The 12,153-nt window shown below is 55.5% G+C and overlaps 1 protein-coding gene across 1 annotated transcript in view; it reads right to left on the reverse strand.

The window, feature by feature from the left end:
- The window catches only part of TRPV4 (transient receptor potential cation channel subfamily V member 4), a 39,694-nt gene that overhangs the window by 22,857 nt on the left and 4,684 nt on the right, over window positions 1-12,153 (reverse strand). The window contains exon 2 of the mRNA XM_074972649.1: window positions 511-930. Within this exon, the coding sequence (XP_074828750.1) occupies window positions 511-890 (380 nt within the window). The 5' untranslated portion in view covers window positions 891-930. The remainder of the gene's footprint in view (window positions 1-510; window positions 931-12,153) is intronic.

Raw genomic sequence — 12,153 nt, forward strand, 5'->3', positions numbered from 1 at the left:
AAAAAGTAGCATTAAAATAAAATAAACATGGCTCGGTAGGGCACCTGAGCACGAAAAATAATAGAAACAGGAGCCCAAAGCTCTCTCCAGCACTTCTTGAACAGCAACAAAACATCAGGAGCGAAAAGGCTCAAAAATTGGATTGGCCCAGAGAGCCGCTGGATTGTGAGGCTGGGAAAGGCAAATGCCCCAAGCTAGAGCCTGCTGATATTTTTCAAAACTTTGAGTAAATGTTGCATTTGGAGATTCTGAAATTTGAAAAATAAATGGAAAAATTTTGGACATTTGCTCGAAAAATGCTCCCTTTTCCCAGCCACCTCTAGAGCAGGTAAAACCATTTGAAATTGAAACAGCAATTCACAGTTCCGCCCTCCTTCTCTCCTTTTCCCAGCCAGCTCTCCCCTGACCCTGGCTGGCATCTCGTGGCTGGATGCCCCACAGAGCCCTTGGCACGGAGAGGTGCCAGAGTAAGCAGACATGCTGCCGTAGGGGACGGGGTGCCATACTCACTCCCTGATCTTCTTCCGCCGGCGCTTGTTCTCGCTGGGGTGCTGGCGGTAGGTGCCGTAATCGAAAAGCGAGTCCATGGGGGCTTTCTTGGGCCCTGGGACGACAGAGGACTCGTAGATGGTGGACTCCAGCAGGTCCCTGGGGTTGGGCACGCCCTTTTTGAAGGCCCCATGGAATTTCATACGCAGGTTTTGCTGCTTGCTGTCCCCCGAGCCGGGGGGGAGCTGGGCCGCCTCAGTGGGGCAGGGGCTATCCTCGTTCTCAAACAGGTTGGCCAGAGACGAGAGGGGGAAAGCGTCATTCTGAGGGGAGCCCTCTTCGCCTTGGGCCTCGCCGGCCTCCCCGACGAGGAGCCGGGGGGGGTCGTCGGAGTCTGCCATGCCGCCCGCTTTGGAAGGGGCCTGACCCCTCCCTGTGTGCCTGGAAGAGAAGGGGTGGGTGAGAGCGTGAGAAGTGACATGGGGTGGGAAGGGGGGTGTATGCAGGTTGAGAGAGACGCCCTACGCAACAAACCCTCCCAGCCAGGCATCAGCACCAGAGATGCACCAAGCTAGGCCGGACCCTCCTCCGCCTCGCTCAGCTCCACCCGCTGCGGGGGCAGGAATCCCGGGCCCCCCAGCTGTGGGGCACAGCTTGGCCTGAAGCGCCAAAGCGCCCTGAAGAGCAGCAGCTCTGCATCAGAGGGAAAGGAAGGGGCAAGGCCAGAGTGGGGACTGTCCATGTGCCCGGGCAGAAAGCCAAAGGGTGGATTAGGGATCCCACTACGCTGCAAGGGAAGAGGGGCATTGCCCTGCAGGTAGGAGCATCCCGGAACTAGCCAGCATGGGTAACAATAGGAGCACAAAGATGGCGGCATGGGCTAGTGGCTCCAGTACAAGCCAGCCACAGAACCCATGGGCTGCCTGCCTACGCTGAAGCCCTTGCCACCAGGTCTACTCTGCTATTGTTACCAGTGCTAGCTAGAGTAATGCTAACACAGGTACGCTCACCCCCCTTTGCAGTGTAGACACCCCCTTACACGGCCCCGAAGAGGACCGAGATCTCCCAGGGGATGGGGGTGGATCAAATCGATTCAACCCCTCTTAAAACAGAATAACCCGGCAGACGGGGTGAGCAGAACACCTCAGATTGCAGGGCCCCTGCTCCCCTCACACCTTTGCCTGCTGGGATCTTGCAACAGCTTCCTGGGGCTCGCTGGCAGGAGGGATTGTTCCTAGCCAGTTCCCAGTTCTCACCCCACTGCTCCTAGTGGGGGGACTCCCTGCACCGGGGTTCAGTCCTTCCATGCTCGGGGAGATCACACTTGAGAAGTGCGTCTCACTTCTCCCGCACATTCAGTAAACGCGCTTCGCCTGCACTCGGAGCCAGGGCCCCCGGGATGCAGGGCCAGCCGGGCAGGCAGCTAGCAAGCCTGCGCCAGCCGGGTCCCCTTATATCTGCAGATCTGCGTGGGATCCAATCGGCTGCGGGCTTCGTGTTTCAAAGAGCTGCTGTAATGAGAGAGGGCGAGCCCCGCCGCAGGCCCTGCCTTGCCCAGATGTGGTTTTGCTGGGCACAGCCCAGCGCAGGGGAGAGAACAGGCTCTTCTTTCTCCAGCCCTATAAATACCGACCAGCCACCCCAACCTCCCCACCCCCCAATAACACCAAGGGCCTGGATAAGAGCAACACAAGGCAGTGGATCCAGGGCAGCAGGACAGAGGCAGAAGCTTCTGCCCTGGCCCAGCAGGCTGGGCTGGCACTCACAGGACCCACACAGCGGGCTCAGCAGAGGGCTGGCATGCGTGTGAATGCTAAGGGCCCGATTCTAGTCTCATGCTGGTTTCACACCCGGGCTGCTCCGCTGACTTCAATGGCGACATTCCCAGTTTTCCCAGGTGTAGGTAAGGGGAGGACCAGGCTTCCTGGGCCCAATTCACTGTCACCCTGCCCCTCGTGCGTGCAGTCAGTTACACCAGAGCAGAGCAGGGTGAGATGCTGCCCCCTAGTGTTTCACACTCGCACTGCACAGGTGGAAATGGTGACACAACTGAGGGGCAACAGGGCATCTGTTTCAATCAGACCCTGAGATGGAGGCTTGCAATGGGATGGGGGAGGAGATCCAAATGAGGGCTCCGTGGCAGGGGAGGGACCTGCGTGTTGATTGCCCTGCAGCTGGAATTCAAATCCACGTCCCTGATTTATTCTGGTGCACAGGAAAGTTTGCAAAAGAAATAACCAGCAGGCAGCAAGTTCTAAGCCACAGCCAGCTACGGGAGCCAAGGTGTCAGTGTCTCTGCTGTTGTTGACAGGCCCCGGCAGCTCTGGGAGGACAGAAAAAGCAGCCTGGAAACATGTCATTTTCTACTTGGTTGCAGCTTTGTATAACAAGCCCTAATGTGGGGCTTTGCTCTCCAGGCCTGGGACTGGAACGTCTGCTGGATAACATGCTTCTAATTATGTAGCATGTCATTACTAGAGAGCCAGCAGGTTTCAATGGCACAGCAATCCTGGTGCCGTGTCATCGGAAATTCAGCGCCTCCCCACTCGGTATCAGGAATTATCCCAGCACTGAGCGACGGAGGCATCCCCGCTGCCTGTCGGGCTGGGGCAGCATACGTGTCCTGCGTGGCCAGGGGGGGTGGTGCAGGGATGGGGAGGAAGGAAACAGCAAGGAGAAGAGAGCCAGAGAGTCACCAGCCTGGAGCACCATTTGTCCTGCCTTACGCAGCTTCATCCACTCGCTCAGAGTCTCCTCTTCACTTTGAAGGCTTTGCCCAGCTCCGTACCCACCCCCATTTCCTCCTGCTCCTCTCTCTGGGTCAGCCACCCCCTCTCCTCCTTCCACACCACCCAGTTCATCTCCTGCTCGAGGGAGGTCCTGACTCCAAGGAGCGACCCAGCCTCGGCATTTGCCTTTGTGGGGCTCGTCCATATTGTGCAGCTTCCCCTCCGTGCAGTTAGTCTGTCGCTACACTGGGATCTTGGGCTTTGCAGGCCCCCGGCCAGGCGTGAAGTGCTGAGCAGGCCTTGTGGAGCTGGAGAAACCTGGCTTGTAGAGAGGGGCTTTTCATTCCTATGGGAGCGCTTTACAAAGGGGGGCGTGTCATTATCCCCTTTAAACAGGGGGGAAACTGAGGCCCAGAGAGGGAATGTGCCTGGTCCAAGGTCACCTAGGGAGCCGAGATTAGAACCCAGGTGTCCTGGCTTCCAGTCCAGTGTCCAACCTCTGTTCCCTGCATCCCACCCTCTCACCCAGAGACAGAACCACCTGGATTCCCAAAGCAAGGGCAAACGAGCCAAACCCGAAGTGTTGGGGAAGTCCCAAGTAGTTCGCTTCCCCACTCTTCCCCTTCCTGTGCTACCCCTGCTCTTCCTATGCTGGACGGGTGCGCAAGAGGTGTGCCAAACCCCACGGGAAAGGCTCAGGGTCCCCCAGCTGGCCGAGGAACATGGGGTCTCCAGCCCACCTCTGCAGAGCTGATCCCGAGCAGAAGGGCTGATCCCAAGCAGACTCAAAGCCCCAACCTCCGGAGGGTCTCTCAGCACTTCCGAACGCTAGCTGGAGCCACGAAGGCATTCGGCGCTTTACACACATGGATGAACAATGCGTCCTCACACCGCAGCGCCCCCGGAGCCTGGTCACAACTATTCCAATGGGGAACCAATGCCCAAGGTCACCCGTCCCCACAGCTAGGGGACAGAGTCAGAAATAGAAGCCAGAGCTCCCAAGCCCCTGAGCTGGCCTCTAAATGACTGTCTCTGGCTGCCCTATGTCCCCTTCCCCGCTCACCCGTGTCTTTGTCCCATCTTCAGATTTGGTTTCCTTTCACTGACATTTCCCCAGGTCTATCACCATGGTGACTCAGCCCTCCCAGTGATGGCACCAGGACCTTTACACCAGATTCTCCTCGGAGGCACATTTACACTAGCCTCTTTCGGGAGGTTTCCCACTGGCGCAGCTCCCGTGGTGGTACCAAGCAGTAGGGGGCGCTAGAGCAGCCAGGGCACAGGTGGTCACCCGTGATTTAACCTGCAGATCAGCTAGACCTGCTCTGAGCAGGGTCAAATATCACAGACACAGGCATACCAATGTGTCCGCCCTAGTCCACACCACTGTGATGATGGGAGAGTCCAGTCTAGACACTGCCTAAGAGGACAGCTCTCCAGCTTCCACTGAAGAAGAAGAAGAATACATAGCTCTTATCTAGTGCTTCTCATCCATAGATCTCAAAGAGCTTTACAAAGGCGGTCACGATCATTAGCCCTACTTTGCAGATTGAGAAACTAAGGCACAGAGAAGGACAGCAATTTACCCCAGCAGGCCAGTGGTAGAACCGGGACTAGAATGCAACTCTCCCAAGCCCCAGTCCACTGTGCTAGCCACTAGACCACACTGCTTCCCCAATACAAGAATACAAGACAGAGGCCAATGCACAATGCCTCCCTCCTGGCTGGAAAGGCAGCAGTCAGCACAGACGGTCTAAAGCCCCAGGAGATAAAGAGTAAAGTTAGCTTCGGTCATCAAGCTAATCGCTCCCTGGTTCCCTTTGGTGTAAGGGCACCACACAAACTTCCTGCCTGACAAATTCCACACACATACGTCTGCTAACACAGCTCAGTCACAGCATTGACCCTTTGGTGAACGCAGGGCCCTCTGTAGACTGAGCGGTATTCAGGTTATTGACAATGGGGCAGATTTTCAAAGGAACCAGTGGGTGCTAGGCACCCAACTCTCCCTGACATTTACTGGAGGTCATTTACTGGAGGTGCCTAACTTCCCTGGGCGCCTTTGAAAATCCCAGCCAAAGCATCTCTGGTGTCATACAAAAAGTACAAGATAAAACAAAATCCCGCTGGGCAAAGCCCAAACAGCCATCACCTCTTCAGACAAACCTCCAGCCCAGGGCAAAGCCAATAGCCATGGGCCCTGCCAGCCACCAGTCAAAGGGACCTATTCTCCAGCCCAGCAACAACCATGGGCAACGGACGCAAAAAAGCAGCCCTAGGGGTCTAGGCAGAGCTGCCCCGCCCTGGCCAAGTGTAAACACCAGGCAGAGACATAGGGCAGAAAGCAGTAGCCCAAGTGCTCAGGGTCTAGAAGCCATGCCGGGCTTTCACTATGAATACCTACAGACACAGGCTCCCGCAGTGCTCAGCCGGCAGCAGTCTGGAAACTGCCAGCACTCCAAGGGTTAATTTAAACACACAGTAAAATTCCATGGCAGATTTTACGGCTGCATGTTCCAGGCAGACTAATCTCCTGAGCATCCCTCCAGCAGGGGCCTGCGGGGGTGGCACCCTGGCTGCTGCCTGGATCCGACCTGGTCCCCAGGCAGAGGGAGGATTCCATTCCCCAGGGCTGTCCAGCCCTCGTCAGCGTCAGCCCCAGGCCACTAGCTCCCTGCCCCACTCCTTAAAGGAGCCCAGGGCCAGGGGCTCCCTCCCTAGCAAGGCAGTTATGCGGTTGTTCTCAGTGTCTTTCATCCAAACAGCTTGTTCAAAGGGGATCTAAGAACTGTGGGGAAGGGATCCAGAAAAGTGCTCTGGAGGGGAGGGGTGGCCCTGGGAAGCTGTTTGTTTTTATGGCCCACTCCTGCTGCTGGGGAACCAATGGGAGTTTCCCCGTGGATATACTTGGGAAAAGGCTCAAGCCCTCGGTGAACTGCGCAGGGTCTCTGCAGCCTGCCACATGCGGGCCATGTTCCCAGCTCTCTCCCAGTGAGCGAGCCCACCACATTCACCTCCTCCTCCCGGGGGCTCCTGGAAGAGCCTTTCACACCTTTATGTGGGATGGATCCTAGTTTAAAGCACTGGTGTCTTGATGGCTAAGTGTTAGCTGGGAACAAGCCCGCCCCACCATCCCAGGGCAGGATGGCATTGGGGGGGATAGGGGGGACTCTATGTCCTTCTGCTCTTTTGCTCATTTTTGGCTCCTCGAAGCCTGGCCTGACTGGAAGAGGCGAGGCAGATCCCTGGCTCCAGACACCCAGCCATGACTCCTTGGTTTTACGAACCATGGCACCAGATATTTGCAAGCCAATGGCTCTTCAGTCTATCGGGAGCTTGTGAAAGTCTCGTGTGCTCCCATGAACGGCGGCTGCCCCTCTGCTCACCCCTGTTTGGGTGCCAGGGCATGCAGCCCGAGGGATGCCACCCAACCCAACATCCCTGGGATCTTCCCAGTACTGTCAGGCAATCCCAGACCCCACGAGCCACATCGGTGGGACCCCAGCTACTAACAGACTCTAAGTGACACTTTGCAGCACGCCCCCCTAAGCAATTTCATCACAACATGGCCAACACCATGCCCTGATGCCAGACACAGCGGTGCCAGGCCTCTCCATGACACCCCAAAACAGCGATGCTCAGACGGAGGAGCGAGAGACGCACACGGTTCGTTGATGTGTCTCCTGCGGCTCTTTGCAGCGTGTGATAAAACACTGGGTGATTTAATTATTAACCAACCTAAGCTATTAGCCAATCAGGATGCTTTTAAAAATTAACCAATTAAGTTATTAACTTATTTACTGTGAGAATATATAGATATAAACTAAATATTTGCCCCGTCATGCTGTGTAACTATGAATCTACAGCACTAGAGTAATGAATTCCCATGAGTGTGGCTCTTTTGGGTAATGCTGATCCCTTACTTGGCCCCTGAACCCCCGAGGTCTGAGTATCGGTGCCCCTGCAATGTGAACCTGCCGCCGCACCCGACCTGAGTGATTCAGTGGCTGGGGGTCTCAGCCCTTCCAAAACGCCCTGGGGCACAGGAAGGAGATAGTGATCTGGGTGCTGCATACCAGGGCCAGCAATCTCAGTGCTCACGGCTCAGTGTGAGATTTAACAAACTGGTTCCGCTGCACTGACCCCACATTGCCTTTCTCCGTTTCCTCTTTCTTCTCACACACAGTGGGAGGAGGGTCAGGGATGCCCAGGCAGCCTTTGCTTTACAGTCCTTTGTTATTTAATCACGCCATTTGTATCTTGCCCCCCATCATACGCCCCATTAATATAGGGGCATCACAGCTGCACCCACCCCAGGGGAGAATAGATCACATTGTGATGTACATCCCAGGGTCGGGTACACAGAGGCCTCTCCAGCACTGAAAGTCAGGAAACTTTCCACGCGGAAGCTGCTGCGATGGGAGAAGCAGGTGCAACAGGACAAGCTGGTGCAACGGGAAAAACCGGGGCAGTGGGATGCCACAGGGGCTAGGTCCTTCCATGGAAATGACCTTGCCAGAAGCAGCAGAGCAGAGGCAGACACGAGACTGAAGATTCCTCTGTGGCTGGGCTGTGCCTGGCCAGAGTCACACAGGAGCGGCAGGGTGGCACGATTCAAAACAAACCATCCACATCCGGCATGTCCCATCCTTGCACCAGTGTCGGCTTCCAGTGAGTGACGTCCCCTGGCCCACTAGCCAGCAGCACTGGCTGCGTGTGCCAGGTGCGGGGCACTCTGCTGGGCAATACTCAGGGCAGCAAGTGCTATGACCAGTGAGAAGCACTTGGAGGGCCAGGCTCTTAATAAACACCATTGTGAAGAAAACCAAGGGAGTAGGTGGGGTAACAGGACAGGGGCTCCACGCAGAGGGCCTGGCTGGGGCTCGGTTGGGAGTGCTGTTGTAGGAGGATGAGTGCTGCTGGCTTTGGAGTGAAATGTAGTGGAAGTGTCGGAGAGGGGATGGATCTGACAGCTGAAGGATCGGGAGAAGGAAGGGGGACTGGAAGCAGGGAGAGAAGCATGCAGCCAGGCTGGGGTGCGTGAGGCAGGCAGAAGGCACCATGCTGGTAGAAGGGCAGGAGTTCATTACAAACAATCAGGAATTTCAAAGAGTGTCCAGAGTCCAGCTTAGAGCTGGGTTAAAGTCACTCTAAGGGCCCAGCCCCTAACCGACACAGGCCGACAGCGAGCAAGCAAAGCTACTCTGCCAAAGAGAGAGCGAAGCCTGGCAGCCGAAAATCTGCCAGGGGAGTCTCACCCGGAGACCCATCTCCCTGCCCAAGACCAAGCAGAACACGGAATGGTGATTCCAGGCAGTCAAATGCACTGGGCGCACTGACCGCAGCCACTCAACCCCATCAGAACTGGCAGGAAGCTCAAGTCAGTTTGGCATGGACTGGCACGAGCATCTCAAACCAGTAATAGCTCAGGCAGATGTTTCTGTTCAGTACGAGAAAGCTTTTATTGTAGATTTTATTGAGTGAAGTGAGTGAGGTCCAGAAAGCCTTGGGCAGGAGGCACCTTATAAATATTTATTATGATGACATCGGTTTCCCTCTTCTAAACATGAACCTCCTGACTTGGGAGGGGCCGATCCACAGAGCCAAGTCCCGAGCAGGCCGGAGAGCTACTGATTCCGCACTGCCTTGAGGGAGCCAAGGCAGGCTGGAAACAGATCAGGAGTGCCCCTCTGCGCCGGGCGTGTGGAGGAGACCGCCGGGCGCAGTTTGTTGCGTCTGATGTGGTCCCGCGTTGCTGTAAATGTGCGGCTCGCCCCACCCAAGCTGATGACAGAGCGGCAGGAGGACAGAAGCGAGAGCAGAATGACAGGCAGCTTCAATCTGGCCGTTTATGTCTCTGGCCCTTTTCTTGGCTTCTTTGTGTAGTAACATGGGAGGAGATTCAGTGACAAACAGGGTATTTAAAGGAACTGGGTGGATCTGCAGATTGTGACTATACATTTGCTTTGGTCATTCACAGCCCCCTTGCCAGCAATAGATCCCTTGGCTTTCCCCTGTCCCGCAAACTCAGGCATGTTCCCCTGGACTTGATGTTCTGGGTCATATAAGGTGGGCGGCCAGAGCTGAGTGCAGAGATCTTGGAACTGCAGCTGCACGTCTCTGCACTGGCAGGGCTGGAGCAATGGGGGGATTACAGGCTCCCTGCCCAATTCTGTTGTCACTTCACCTCCTGCAAGCCTGCTGCAGTCAGCACGAGCCCAGGAATTGAGTCCAGCTGCAGGGAGATTCCGGCAGATCAGACCCCGGTTTTTACTGCTCAGCCCTGGTGTCACACTCCTCATCTGAGGCTCGCTAAGCGCGGGAATGGTGGATGTCATTCCACCATCACCACTTGACTAGGGTGACCAGATAGCAAGTGTGAAAAATTGGGACGGGGGTGGGGAGTAATAGGCACCTACATAAGAAAAAGCCCCAAATATTGGGACTGTCCCTATCAAATCAGGACATCTGGTCACCCTACACTTGACAGATGGACACTCAGGGCACATCTACACTGCAACAACACAGCCGTGGCTGGTCCATGTCAGCTGACTCGGGCTTGCAGGGCTCTAAAGTTACAGTGTACATGTTGGGGCTTGGGCTGGAGCCTGGGTTCTTGGACCCCAGAGGCTGAGGGTCCCAGAGCCTGGGCTCCAGCCAGCCGGGATGTCTACACTGCAGATATCCCCGTGAGCCCTGAGTCAGCGGACATGGGCTGGCCACCAGTGAACACATACTCTCAGGGCCCAGAGGGATGAAGTGATTGGCCCAAGGTCACACAGTGAGTTAGAACCAGAGCCAAGAACAGAAGCCAGCTCTGCAAAATCCCAGTCCTTTGCTTTAACCATTAGGCAATGCTTCCCCTTGCTATTTATTACTTTGTAGCTCCCATGTGGTGCTTCAGAGGATGCACGCAGTCTCAATTGACACCGGGCCCTCTATTATGCCCAGCACACTCGTCAAATCCCAGCTGGGATCATTTCACTCCACCAACCAAAATTCCCCCTGCAGACTCATTTGCGTTCAGGATTCCCCAAGAGGACCTCAGCGATTGGGATACCTGGTGGAACAGCACTTGAAATGTGGGCCGGTGTCACTTCAGAAACACGCCCCTCCATGGGCTGGGAGTTTGTTTTTTGCTTACTCTAATCTAAGCTCCAAAAGGAAAAAAACAACTGAACAGCCTCACTAGGTAGGAATTTGGCTTTTCCCAGCCAAGCCCATTGTCACGTTGATTCTTGAAGGGTTCTGTGCCTCTCTGTTTGCTGCCAGGAAAACTGGGCTCTGACTCAGTGTGTGGGGCAAACAAGCACAGCTGTGTTTAGGCTAGGCACAGTCACTGGGACTCAGGAGATCAGAGACAGGTGGGGCAGGCCCACAAGTCGGGGCAGGGGGGTGTTTAAAAAAAGTTCCACCAGCCCTTGTCTCAGTACAAACTTTTTAGGAAACACCGGCCTTGATTTCAGTGGCAACCATTTTTTTATTTGAATGTCAATATCCGCTCCCCCTGGGTTTGCACCCCAGTAATGCGGCCGATTCCTTGCAGAGGAGAACGAGAATGGGACGGAATAAAGGCGAAGCCGACAGGTCTGTTTTCATGGCTGGAGCGGAGCGAAGTGCAGAAGGTGAGTCAATGCCAGGCATGATGGAAAATGCAGGCAGCTTGGTAAGATCCGGTGGTGTTCTTAGGGACACCAGGAGGAAATTTGTTTTGGAAACTGTGTGCTGATTATAACTGGCCCCATTGAGTGGAGAAGCCCCAACAATCCCAGCGGCGGACAGGCTGCCCGATGAGGTGATGGCCAGGGGATGAATTGGATTTCATTGAGCTTTTAGTTTATTTGTCTTTTTTTCAGATTTCCCCACCCTGCAGGTCATCCTGTTTTCTTAACCAAAGCCCACTTTGCACAGTTTTGTCGGCTCCAGGATGGCTCCAGGCCTGAGCCCAGGGCAGGCAAGAGCCTGTGTTCTCTGGGCCGATGCCTCTGTGAGGCCAGAACTCTGCACAGAGCTGCACTGTGCTCCTTGGCCACCTGCCGCCCCATGGAGAGCGCCGCGTCCAGCCCGTGGCCACAGCCCTTTCCAGCTAAAGGCCCCTATTCTGCTACCCTTCAGTAATGAGCTCCCGCCAGGCCACCTCAGCCAGCGATCTCATCAGCTCTCACAGCCTAAGCAAAGCCAGGCTTGGCCAGTGCTTGGATGGGAGACCTCCCTGGAAAACCCAGGAAGTGTGTTAATGATTCAGCAGGTGGCAAATGTCCCTGTGCTACTGTCCTTCACATGAGTCCTGACCCTTGTGGCTGTTAAGAATCCCCTGGCCCTTTTATTTCAAGAGCAGGGAGGGGCGTTAAGCCCAGCATCCTGGCAAAAGTCCACTCTGGGCGATGACATGCCAGCTCCCTGAGCTCCCCATGAAGTTTCAAGTGTGTACAGGGTTCCCCTTCGCTTCCTGGCCAAGCCGTTGTGTCGTGTTGCTGCATAGGTGCTGTGCTCCATCCCAGACGCAGCTGCCTTTTCAGCAGAGCTCCTGTATGTTAGATCCTGTTTGTAGCGGCCTTTGGGCTCTTCTGGGACAAAAGGTGCTACAGAAGTGTGAGATGTGGCCCCCATCGATATGAAGCACAGACAATATCCCGCCATTGAGAACGCTCTGCTGGCAACTAGGAGGGGCCAGCTTGTGTCCTGGCACATCCACTCCTGGTGCTTGAAGGGCTGGCCCAGGTCCTGATGCTGTATCAACTCTATGAAGCCTCTAACGCCAGAGCATCTGGGTACCACTTTGTGCAGCCATTCAAACCTCCCTTCCACCCCACCTTCACAGAACACCACCGTTACACATCGCTCCACGGGGCGTAACAGGCATTGAGTGTAGGCGGTGTCCAGCCCACACCCGAGGGCTTGGGCTCCCGTATTCACCATCAGTCGTTCTCCATCT

This window comes from Natator depressus, chromosome 15 (assembly GCF_965152275.1).
Source record: "Natator depressus isolate rNatDep1 chromosome 15, rNatDep2.hap1, whole genome shotgun sequence".
Taxonomy (NCBI): domain Eukaryota; kingdom Metazoa; phylum Chordata; order Testudines; family Cheloniidae; genus Natator; species Natator depressus.